A 13,092-nucleotide genomic window follows, 5' to 3' on the forward strand; every position below is an offset into this window, starting at 1 on the left:
ACGCTTTTATTTTGGAGGGTTCGTCTTCTTCCACTTTCACTTCCAGTATAAATAATGCAAACCTTCAAACGAATAAAGAATCTAATCTTTCATGGCTATGATATAAATAAATCGAAATGCACTAGCAGAAATTTTAGATTTATACTTATTTGATATAAATGCTCAAAAACGTGAATGACAAAGTAACAAAACCTAGCTTTTTAAAACATAACCTACATGTTGAACGACTATATTGATGTGCGCGTTTATTATAGACTGTACGGTAAATTTGAAACAGACGTAACAAATAGCGGACGCCGGACACGCACATACGAGATATGCGCTGCTGACGTGTAGGTAAGGAAGTGTCCAAATATTTATGTGTTCTGTGTTATATTAAGTCTGTTATGAAATATGTGCTTTATTTCATGTTTTATTAATGCAATATTGTGAGGTATGGAGAAAAGCTGGTGCGGGTAGAAATGCAGAGTAGCTGCCTGAAGCAGGGAATCGGTTGTATGAGCTTGTGTGATGCTAGCAATCTGGCTAAATACCTGTCAGGTCGGATTATTGTGTAATCACGTGTTACAGATTACAGTATGTAGTTATGTAGTATTAAAATGTGTCCTGTCTTTTATGTATGTTGTCAGTCACCCGGCAGTTGCCACTGCTGTGTCCACATATTTATCGAAACTGATTGAGCAAATACAGACTGACTGAACAAAGTGCAAACCAGCAGTCAATCTATACAGCAGATCTGATTTAATTCCAATGTCCGATTGACAAGAGGATCATGCATGACATTAAAGTCCATCTTGACAGCTGATGCAGGTGATCATGGACGGTTGGCATATATGCAAATAAATTACTGGAGATTATGTTTATACACTGATCAGCCATAACATTAAAACCACCTCCTTGTTTCAGACTGTAGTCCATCTGTTTCTCTACATACTTTTTTAGCCTGCTTTCACCCTGTTCTTCAATGGTCAGGACCCTCACAGAACCACTACAGAGCAGGTATTATTTGGGTGTTGGATCATTCTCAGCCCTGCAGTGACACTGACATGGTGGTGGTGTGTTAGTGTGTGTTGTGCTGGTATGAGTGTCCACTCACTGTTCACTCTATTCGACACTCCCACCTAGTTGGTCCACCTTGTAGATGTAAAGTCAGAGACGATCGCTCATCTATTGCTGCTGTTTGAGTTGGTCATCTTCTAGACCTTCATCAGAGGTCACAGGACGCTGCCCATGGGGCGCTGTTGGCCGGATATTTTTGGTTGGTGGACTATTCTCAGTCCAGCAGCGACACTGAAGTGTTTAAAAACTCCAGCAGCGCTGCTGTGTCTGATCCACTTATACCAGCACAACACACACTCACACACCACCACCATGTCAGTGTCACTGCAGTGCTGAGAATGACCCACCACCCAAATAATACCTGCTCTGTGGTGATCCTGTGGTGGTCCTGACCATTGAAGAACAGCAGAAAAGGGGGCTAACAAAGCATGCAGAGAAACAGATGGACTACAGTCAGTAATTGTATTCAAACCCACAACCTTCCTGTTGGTAACCCACAGCTCTACTACAACAGTGTTATTGTTGTTTGATGGAAAAATCTAAAGCAACCCCAGCTCATATGCTAGTGACAGGCCACACAATTTTAGAAAACATGACCATGTTGGGCCAAAGTGTGTCCGGTCAGTCAGACTTTTTTGTTCTAAAGTGCTGCATCACAGGATGTACAGTTTGCAGAAGTTGTGTACTAAATACACCAACCAGGCACAACATTATGACCACTGACAGGTGAAGTGAATAACACTGATTATCTCTTCATCGCGGCACCTGTTAGTGGGTGGGATGTATTAAGCAGCAAGAGAACATTTTATCCTCAATGTTGATGTGTTAGAAGCAGGAACAATGGGCAAGTGTAAGGATTTGAGCGAGTTTGACAAGGGCCAAATTGTGATGGCTAGACGAATGGGTCGGAGCATCTCCAAATCTGCAGCTCTTGTGGGGTGTTCCCAGTCTGCAGTGGTCAGTATCTATCAAACGTGGTCCAAGGAAGGAACAGTGGTAAACTAGCGCCAGGGTCATGGGCGGCCAAGGCTCATTGATGCACTTGGGGGGGCGAAGGCTGGCCCGTGTGGTCCGATCCAACAGACGAGCTACTGTAGTTCAGATTGCTGAAGAATACGAATACGAATATGAATACAAATACGAATACGAATCCTTTATTGTCATTGCACATTGTACTTGTACACTTATACAACGAAATTGAAATACAACCCCCCCCCTCTCGGTGCAAGGAAAAAAACAACCACAGCAAACAATAGTACTAGTATATACAAATATAAATATAAAAAAAGCACTTAAACAAAACCGAAGCAGGAAAAGAAGCTATTGCACATGTCCAATAAATGTCCAATTAAATTTTTTAAATTATAAGTTGCACATGTCCCATTAAAGTGAATGAATGAAATTGCAATTGCACAATACCCGTTGAATGACACATGATGTGTCACATGTTTGTGTTTAACAGAGCTATGGCCCTGTTGTAAAAACTGTCTCTCAGTCTATTAGTCCTTGTTTTGATTTGCCTGTACCGTCTACCCGAGGGCATCAGTTCAAACATCCGGTACCCTGGGTGTGTGCTGTCTTTTTTAATTTTGTGTGCCCTCCTGAGACAGCGGGTGCTGTAGAGCTCCTTTAGTGATGGGAGAGGGTGCCCAATGATTTTCTGGGTGGTGTTGATGACCCTCTGTATGGCCTTCTTGTGTGCTGTGGTGCAGCTGGAGAACCACACAGAGATGCAATAAGTAGACTCCAGGCCTCAATGGGTCAGGGCTGTTTTGGCAGCAAAAGGGGGACCAACACAATATTAGTAAGGTGGCCATAATGTTATGCCTGATCGATGTAGGTATTAATTATTATTTAATATAATAGAATAGAATGCCTTTATTTGTCATGAATACATATACACGTGTACAGTACAACAGAATTCTTTCTTCGCATTTCCCAGCTTGTTTGGAAGCTGGGGTCAGAGAGCAGGGTCAGTCATTGTATGGCGCCCCTGGAGCAGAGAGGGTTAAGGGCCTTGTTCAAGGGCCCAACAGTGGCAGCATGGCAGAGCCGGGTTTCGAACTATCGGTGTTTCAAGAATAGAGTACTTTTAAAATAAATATACAGTAATACATTTTGAAATGCATTAAGTATTTAGCATGCACTGATATTCTAGAGAATGATGTTCCCAAATACGGCAGCAGTTTGGAAAGATTCCTTCTTATTGCACTAAGACTAAGACTTTTATACAAGCCTAGGTCCAAAAACTTATGGTTTTTCATGTTTAGTCGCAGTAGACATTGATTGACGTGCCCAGACCAATGATCGGAACCCCATTTGACACATTCCAAATAAAGTGGGACGTGTTTGCAGGCAGGATTTTTGATTCAATATTAGTTAAAGCAGCAAAGGCAACAAACTAAAACTAATATTAAACCTTTAGTTTGTTTAAGACAGTCATGTGCAGTGTGCATAAACCTTTGGCTATGTAATGTGATTATTTCTGTTCACATTATGAATGCCTTCTGCCTTTTGCTTTAAAATGTAGCATAGTCTGTTGTAAGTAACTCAGGCACTACTAAGTTCCATTTTCTATGACACTGTTTGATTGTATGCTGCTTAAATAAACACTATCTCTCCCAAATACAGGATTCCTCGTGAAAACATACAATCATGGGCAGACGGAAGGTACCACACCTGTACCGTGCCCCCTTCCCTCTCTACACAGTTAAAATCGACCCTAAAACTGGATTCATCATTACCGCCGGAGGTGGTGGAGCATCGAAGACGGGAATTAAGAATGGAGTGGTGAGCATATTTATCACGCTTTTTTTTGTACTAAAAATCTGCAATTACTTAAATATGTAAGGGCTGCACAACATGGACAGAAATGGCATATTGCAGATGGCACAATAAATAGTGAGAGGTACTTACAGCAACAAAGGTCCTTGAGGACTTGGTTTCAAACCTCACCTCAAGTCACTGTCTGTCCGGATTTTTTCATGATCTTATCGTGGTCATGTGTGTTTCCATTGGGTGTATTGGGTTCATCTCATGTCCCAAAAACATATAGATGGTAGATTGGCCACTCGAAATTTTCCTTTGTGTGAGTGAGTAAGAGAACATGTGTTGACCTGTGACTAACTTGGCTCCCTGTCCAAGTGTTTTTGGATGACGCATGACGCAAGAGCTGAAGAAACGACTTGCATATTGCAATATTCCACACCTTACTATTACATTTACATTTTTGGCATTTAACAGAAGCTTATGGCTAAAGTGGCTTACGATACTGTGACAGTATACAGTCTAATCAATTTAGGGTTAAGGGCCTTGCTCAAGGGCCCAACAAGGGCAACTTAGCAGTGGTTGGGATTTAACCAGTGTTTTTCTGGTTACTAGTTCAGTACCTTAACTGCTAGGCTACAACTGCCCAATGACATTATGTCTGTCAATGTTTTAAAGCAGGTGAACCTGTGATGACTTATTATTAAAGGTGGGCATGCATTAGTCTTCACCGAATAGATTTATCTGGTTGTGATTACCGAAAACACACCATAAATTTTGCTTCTTTACCATTTGACCAGTTGTACAGTATATTGGGAGATTTTAAGATCATGCAGGAATCAAAGCTCTTAATTGTAATATATTGTGCAGCTACTATGTATTATTATACTTTATACTTGTTCTATGATCAGTGTAAATTACTTCCAGCATAGTTTAAATAATTAAATTTATTTTATTTTGCTCAGGCTTGAAAGTTGTGTGATGGTGAACCTTCTGAGTTTTGCTTACAGCACTTCCTGAGTTTAGAGCTGGTTGGCAGCCAGCACACTGCCACTCTGGTGCACACCCATGAAACAGGGTCATGTGCCACCATGAATATGGCACTGGGAGGAGATGTAATCGCTGCAGGACAAGATGGCAACTGTAGTGTGATGCGCTTCAAGCAACGTGCACCTAAAGAGGGACGAGCAAAGGATGGTTAGTATAAGACTGTAATCCCTGCTTGCTTTAACATAGACATATGTAACATGGTCATGTTTTATGTTATGTGTTTATTTTGTGTGTTACTTTTGCACATCCTTTAAAATAATGTGTCTGCATGGTGCATGCAATACAGCTGTTACTGTACATAGATTCAGTATAGCACAATTTAATAATATTACAGCTGTATCTGTTTGGATTTTTTTTGCTTGCACCAACCACTCACTGGCTGAGGAGAGCTGCAGACTAGCATTTCACACCATTTCTGTTCATCCGTCCAAGACATATCAATAAACAAAAACAAGCAATTTAGACACAATTTGGAGTTTAAATGAAAAAAAATTTAGTTGTTTAACCCCCAACCTCAGTACTTGGTGGAACATACTTTTGCTTTGATGGCCTCTAATAAGTGATTTCCTCTCTTGTGGGATCTTCACTCATTCTTCTTATGCAAAAGGTTCCAGGTCATTGAGGTTTGATAGCTTTCATGCTGCAACTGCTGTCTTTAAATGTAGACAAAATTAAAGATTTTGTTATGGGATTTAACTCTGTGGACCAAGCTTGGAAGTGTGCTTGGGATCATTAATTAAATTCCTTTGGGATTAATGAAGTATCTATCTATCTATCTATCTATCTATCTATCTATCTATCTATCTATCTATCTATCTATCTAATCTATCTAATCTATCTATCTATCTATCTATCTATCTATCTATCTATCTATCTATCTATCTATCTATCTATCTATCTATCTATCTATCTATCTAATTAATCCATCCATCCATCCATCTATCTATCTATCCATCCATCCATCTATCCATCCATCCACCCATCCAATCATCTTGCTAAAAGTCCACTTATCACTAGGTTTCAGTTTCAAGAAGGCATAACATTCCTCCTCAAAATGACTTGGTATTTCTGATTCCATTATGCCAGTCACATGGTCAAGATTGTGCACCAAATAAGCATCACCGCATGATCACTGACCCACCTCTATGCTTGACCATGAGGATAGTATTCTTCGGGTCATTATCATTACATCTCTGGTGGTGTTTTTAGAAAACATCACAGCTAAAGGAGATTAAGGGTCATTATCGAGTTTCCCAATGTTTAATCATGTACAGTAGTCCTAAAAAGCTTGAAAAGCCTCTGGTCAACTGATTTGGTGTGCTATATGATTGTAAATGTGCAGGACCTGAAGAGCAGGGAGGTGCCAGAAGGAGAGGAGGAAAAAGCCAGAATGGAGGTAACGATGTTTCGCAGATGAAGGACGAATCAGTGCAGATTTTAGTGCAGCGTGTTGGAGAGGTGCAGTCAGACCTCAGCACTCAGGACCCGCTGCAGAAGTGTGTGCGCTTCAGCTCCGACCTAAAGCTTCTTCTCACAGGGGGAGCCGATGGTTATTTAAGAGCGTGGGAGGTGAGCATGCCTAGATGAATCTTTAACTCACTTGAGCTGATTGCTGCTAATTAACATTAGACGTTTGTTCCTCTTTCAGTTCCCCTCCTTGAAGGAGAAGTTGAACTTCAAAGCACACCAAGATGAAATGGAGGATGTAGACATCAGTCCTGATAACAAGGTATCGTTATGGCAACAAAGGTCATACATGCAAATGTAATTCGTAAACAACTACGGCAGACATAGGTAGACATTGTCTCTGTATTTTGTTTAGCACATCGTAACAGTCGGGCGAGATTTTGCATGTAGCGTATGGAGTGGTGATCAGCTGATGCTGGGCTTACGTTGGCATGACAACATGCCCCATATAAAAGAGAAGATGTATCGTTACCAGTCCTGTCGGTAAGTTATCTTTAGATTTTATATATATTATTTTTAGAAATTTTATAACAAAACAACTAATTATATTGTATAAAATTATTTTTTTCTGATCATCAAAATGTTTTTGCTTGGACTTTTCCTCTAGGTTTGCAAAGGTGGAGGACCAAAAAGATTCATTAAGGCTGTACACTGTCCAGATTCCCCACAAACGAGATCGTAAACCACCCCCATGCTACCTCACGAAATGGGATGGAAAAAGTTTCCTGCCCTTGCTCACTAAACCATGTGGTAATGAAGTGATCTCCTGTTTGAGTGTAAGGTAGGCACTGAGTGTTTTTATTATTATCGTTTTGTTGTACGAGTGGTGGGATGGCACGATGGCTAAGTGGGTAGCGTTGAAGCCTCACAGCTAGAATGTCCTGGGTTTGATTTCCTGGTCAAGCAGCCAGGGTCCTTTCTGTGTGGAATTTGCATGTTCTTCCTATGTCCATGGGGGTTTTCTCTGGGTTCTCCGGGTTCCTTCCACAGTCCAAAGACATTCAGTATTAACTGGAGTGTGTAAATGTTTGTGTGTGTGTGTGTGCACTGTGATGGACTGGCGACCATGTAGAATGTTTTCTACATTTTTTCCCATTGAATCAGACCCACCATGACCCGGACCAGAATAAAGTGGTGGTAAAACTGACAGTGATTGAATTAATAAATGTATACAGTATGTGGTTTGTTGTGATTTTTTTAATGTTGTTTATTTATTTATTTATTTTCATTTTTTATTTCCCAAGTGACTCAGGAACTTTTCTTGGTCTGGGCACAGTCACAGGATCGGTAGCCATCTATATTGCATTCTCGCTGCAGGTAAAGACACATATAGACACCTGTAATCCATCAGTAGTAAGCAAGAATAAACTAATTTCTTTCTAAATTGTATATATTTTGCAGAAGCTGTACTATGTACAGGAATCTCATGGTATTGTGGTGACAGACTTGGCATTCCTGCCTGATGCCCCTAAAAGCAAACCTGTGAAGGGAAATAATGAAGTTGCCATGTTAAGTGTGGCTGTAGACAGTTGTTGCCAGATGCATGCAGTGCCCAATCGGAGTAAGTATAATATACACTGAGCTAAGATACGCATAGTTTCTAAAATAGACTTAAAAGTCAAGGTCCTCTTCGGTCAGAGTGGGTCAGAGAGGTTAGTAGGAGTAGAGGAAGTGAGAATGCGATGGGGTATTTGGATATGACTAGATTGGGAGGAAAAATGCACAAACAAGTATATCAAGTTCTAGATACTAATGCTGCAAAAAAGAAATGAATGTGTTCCGGTGAAAAAATTGCACCTGCTCTATTTATAAAAAATTCTGCCATTGTTTAAAAGGACTTAATGCAACAAGTAGCAACATGAAGGTGTAGGAGCTTCCTTAAGATCTTAGACATAAAAATATAAAGCAACACCAAAGCCTGACTCTGTAAACATGCATGTAACTGTGTGCCACACAAGATTTTACAACATGCTCTTATAATATTAACAATAATAATATTAAGGAAAGTAGCCTACTGTCAATCTTAAGAGAATGTTGCAGGACAACTTTGGGCAGCAGGAACAACAAGCAGTAAGCAAGCATCTGCATTACAGTGTCTGTTCTTGCATAAAGCACTTCTGCATAAGAAGGAGGGAGAATACTTATCTAAATTTACACACAAACATTTGGACAGATCAGAACGGCTGGATGAAACTGTATAAATAATATAATTCATCATGTTTGGAGAAAAGAAGGTTGCATGGCTGATTCTAAGAAACCGAAGAGAGCATCATACTTGTCATTTAAAAAAAACATTAGTGATGGACCAGAACATATTAGAAAAAATTTCAATCTCATTGTCCAAGTTTTGTTTGTTAGTTTATTAAGATTTTAACGTCATGTTTTACACTTTGGTTACATTCATGACAGGAACGGTAGTCACTCATTACACACAAGGTTCATCAGTTCAAAGGTTATATCGAACAGTCTTGGACAATTTAGTGTCTCCAATTCACCTCACTTGCATGTCTTTGGACTGTGGGAGGAAACCGGAGCGCCCGGAGGAAACCCACGTGGACACGGGGAGAACATGCAAACTTCACACAGAAAGGACCTGAACCGCCCCACCTGGGGATTGAACTCAGGACCTACTTGCTGTTAGGTGACAGTGCTAACCCACTGAGCCACCGTGCCACCCCTGTTTTCTAAAACAGAAGATAAATTTGCTTGTATCAGCTAGTCATTCTGATTTAAATATTACATTGTATTACATTACATGTTTGGCATTTAGCAGACACTTTCATCCAAAGTAACTTACAATTACAGTGGGGTCAAAAAGTATTTAGTCAGCCACTGATTGTGCAGGTTCTCCTACTTAGAAAGATGAGAGAGGTCTGTAATTTTCATCATAGGTACACTTCAACTATGAGAGACAAAATGAGGGAAAAAAAATCCAGGAAATCACATTGTAGGATTTTTAAAGAATTTATTTGTAAATTATGGTGGAAAATAAGTATTTGGTCAATAACAAAAGTTCAACTCAATACTTTGTAACATAACCTTTGTTGGCAATGACAGAGGTCAAACGTTTCCTGTAAGTCTTCACCAGGTTTGCACACACTGTAGCTGGTATTTTGGCCCATTCCTCCATGCAGATCTCCTCTAGAGCAGTGATGTTTTGGGGCTGTCGCTGGGCAACACGGACTCCACACATTTTCTATGGGGTTGAGGTCTGGAGACTGGTTAGGCCACTCCAGGACCTTGAAATGCTTTTTACGGAGCCACTCCTTCGTTGCCCGAGCGGTGTGTTTGGGATCATTGTCATGCTGGAAGACCCAGCCACGTTCCATCTTCAATGCTCTCACTGATGGAAGGAGGTTTTGGCTTAAAATCTCACGATACATGGCCCCGTTCATTCTTCCCTTAACACGGATCAGTCGTCCTGTCCCCTTTGCAGAAAAACAGCCCCAAAGCATGATGTTTCCACCCCCATGCTTCACAGTAGGTATGGTGTTCTTGGGTTCTTCTTCTTCCTCCAAACACGACGAGTTGAGTTTTTACCAAAAAGTTTCATTTTGGTTTCATCTGACCACATGATATTCTCCCAATCCTCTTCTGGATCATCCATATGCTCTCTGGCAAACTTCAGACGGGCCTGGACATGTACTGGCTTAAGCAGGGGGACACGCCTGGCACTGCAGGATTTGAGTCCCTCTCGGCGTAGTGTGTTACTGATGGTAGCCTTTGTTACTTTGGTCCCAGCTCTCTGCAGGTCATTCATCAGGTCCCTCCATGTAGTTCTGGGATTTTTGCTCACCGTTCTCATAATCATTTTGGGATGAGATCTTGGCCCCAAGGGAGATTATCAATGGACTTGTATGTCTTCCATTTTCTTACAATTGCTCCCACAGTTGATTTATTCACACCAACCTGCTTGCCTATTGTAGATTCACTCTTCCCAGCCTGGTGCAGGTCTACAATTTTCTTCCTGGTGTCCTTCGACAGCTCTTTGGTCTTGGCCATGGTTGAGTTTGGAGTCTGACTGTTTGAGGCTGTGGACATGTGTCTTTTATACAGATAACGAGGTCAAACAGGTGCCATTAATACAGGTAATGAGTGGAGGACAGAAGAGCTTATTAAAGAAGTAGTTACAGGTCTGTGAGAGCCAGAAATCTTGCTTGTTTGTGGGTGACCAAATACTTATTTTCCACCATAATTTACAAATAAATTCTTTAAAAATCCTACAATGTGATTTCCTGGATTTTTTTTTCTCATTTTGTCTCTCATAGTTGAAGTGTACCTATGATGAAAATTACAGACCTCTCTCATCTTTCTAAGTAGGAGAACCTGCACAATCAGTGGCTGACTAAATACTTTTTGGCCCCACTGTATGTCTGAATACAATTCAAACAATTGAGGGTTAAGGACCTTGCTCAGGAGCCTAACAGTGGCAACTTGGTGACGACAGGGCTTACTGCCTATATTATTAACAATGTATGGCTGATTTTAAATTTGTGAGTCCATTAGACCCTTGTAACTTTGGGAATTAATAACATTTTGCCAGAGGGGGAAATATAGATAGCAACTTTACTGTAATGCCCAAGAATTTAAAAAGGGATATCCAAAAAGTTTATGGTTAGGTATCCAAATACATTTGGCCATATAGTGTAGAAGTATGAAACATTAACTGCATATTAAATAACAAACAAAAGTGGGGGAATAGCTGTCCCTCTTATGCACTATTAAAACTATTGTGTAATCTCTGAGATCCTGTAAACATGTTTTTCTTTCTGTTGTGTGCAGGATCAGTTCCAATATGGCTGGTGTTGTTCCTGTGTGCTGCACTGCTAGTGGGTGTCATTCTGCTTCTGCAGCATCTCTTCCCAGGGTTCATTTAATACAAGCTTATTCCCAAAGTGGTGGAAAAATGTGGTGGAAAACCTCTTTTACCACCATGGAACGACTCTGCTTTCAAAGCACATGGCAGACCGACAAGAACATGAACTGCTGAAATATGGAATAGTTGTACTAATGATTAATGAGCGAATTCTGCTGAGATAGCGAATACTGGAATTGATCATTGTTTGAGCTTTCACCTTTGCTCACAGTAGTCATAAAAATGAGAGAACTGGGACTTAAATCTGTTTATATGTCTGTTCATCCACACAATTATCTTATAATACTGCATCATGGACTTGACAGTAAAATTGTTTTCTTTTACCTGATGGATGCTTCAGCTTGTTCCTCCTGCAGGTACTGTATAATGCATGAATGCACACAGCAAGAGCCTTAATGGGATAGTTTTAGTTATTCAAGCCAAACTGAAAATATATATATATAAGTTTACTTCTCAAATCGTTTTACTAAAAAGTAATATTCCTGTGTTTTATTTTACAGTCTAAAAATACAATTTATATGAATAATTGAGAATAGTCTTACAAAGATGTGTCAAGATTGTCAATTAGGTGAATGTAAAAGCAATTATACTATCTTCAAATTAGAATGCTAATATTTAATGCTTAGTTACACATACCCCTATTAATGTGTTCATTATTTTATTGTAATAACTTGTTTCAATTGCATTTCATCATTCTTTGTCCGAACATTTATGTTTTGTCTTTGTGTACATGTAGTCAAATGTCACTGAAAGGAGGTTTGCCTTGTTCTGCTACCCTTTGTATGACATTTTACTGCCCGGTACCCTATGATACGGTATGTTTTTTAAATCTGTATTCCAAATTTAGTCGTTATTTCCATTGACAAGTGGCCCCTACTGTACTTAAGTACCCATGCTAAATTAGTTTACCTTTTTTGACCAGGGACCAAGTGCAACAAATAGGGTCGTATGGGTCAAGCTGGTCAAACAAGAGTTATACAAATACAATAGCTGTATTTAATAAAAAAACAAACTTAAGTGTTTTTTCATTAAAGTATTGTCAAGAAAATCACACACTGTGACAACTTCAGTGAAGCTAACCGAAAATCTTGATGTTGTTGCTAATGCTGTTGTTTACAGTTAGTGTCTGGTGAAGAATGCCATCACAGCCTCACCTTCAACTTCTCAAACTTTCACAAATGTCCTTACTATTCTGTAGGGTACCGTGCAATAAACAAGGGGGTTTAGACATTAGCCACATTACACCACTAGAGGACAGCAAGACATAAGGACCGAGTTGGTGAACAATGTCATCACAGAAAATACAAAATAAAAGGGAATAAGAATCTTTATGTCTTTACTTGGTTTACATTCCTAAAGCTGTGCACATATGGACTGTTTTATAAGCTTTACTTACTATACATTGTGAATTCGCTTTGTGGGTATACAACTGTCTTGTCCAACACTTGGGCCTGACCTTACAACTGATCTTCTGACTAATTAGACACACATGCTCAAAGATGCAATCTAAAATCTTGTGGAAAGCCTTTCCAGGCACACAAGGGCTGGTATAGATGAAAACAATGTCAACAACATATTGTTTGTTTGTTTATTAGGATTTTAACGTCATGTTTCACACTGTGGTTACATTCATGACAGGAACGGTAGTTACTCATTACACAAGGTTCATCAATTCACAAGGTTATAACGAACACAGTCATGGACAATTTAGTATCTCCAATTCACCTCACTAGCATGTCTTTGGACTGTGGGAGGAAGCCGGAGCACCCAGAGGAAACCCACGCGGACACGGGGAGAACACAACAACATATTAATACCCATGTATTGACATTTAATGTCTAACAAGCTTCTGGTCAGATGCTCATCTTTTAGGC

The 13,092-nt window shown here is 40.0% G+C and overlaps 1 protein-coding gene across 1 annotated transcript; it reads left to right on the forward strand.

The window, feature by feature from the left end:
- Positions 1–293: 293 nt before the first annotated feature.
- On the forward strand, positions 294–12,545 carry preb (prolactin regulatory element binding). Its single transcript, XM_062992133.1, has 10 exons — positions 294–336; positions 3,691–3,849; positions 4,836–5,022; positions 6,218–6,444; positions 6,524–6,604; positions 6,698–6,825; positions 6,950–7,123; positions 7,587–7,659; positions 7,744–7,903; positions 11,125–12,545. Exons 2-10 carry the CDS (start codon positions 3,715–3,717, stop codon positions 11,217–11,219), a joined length of 1,260 nt encoding a protein of 419 aa, XP_062848203.1. The 5' UTR covers positions 294–336; positions 3,691–3,714; the 3' UTR covers positions 11,220–12,545.
- Positions 12,546–13,092: the final 547 nt, after the last annotated feature.

The sequence above is a fragment of the Trichomycterus rosablanca genome, chromosome 3, assembly GCF_030014385.1.
Source record: "Trichomycterus rosablanca isolate fTriRos1 chromosome 3, fTriRos1.hap1, whole genome shotgun sequence".
NCBI classification, from domain to species: domain Eukaryota; kingdom Metazoa; phylum Chordata; class Actinopteri; order Siluriformes; family Trichomycteridae; genus Trichomycterus; species Trichomycterus rosablanca.

Coding starts and splice junctions, on each gene's coding strand:
- preb (XM_062992133.1), top strand. CDS start 3,715: ATGGGCAGACGGAAGGTACCACACCTGTACCGTGCCCCCTTCCCTCTC. Junction 6,826..6,949: donor TATCGTTACCAGTCCTGTCG/GTAAGTTATCTT, acceptor CTTTTCCTCTAG/GTTTGCAAAGGTGGAGGACC. Junction 7,124..7,586: donor ATCTCCTGTTTGAGTGTAAG/GTAGGCACTGAG, acceptor TTATTTCCCAAG/TGACTCAGGAACTTTTCTTG.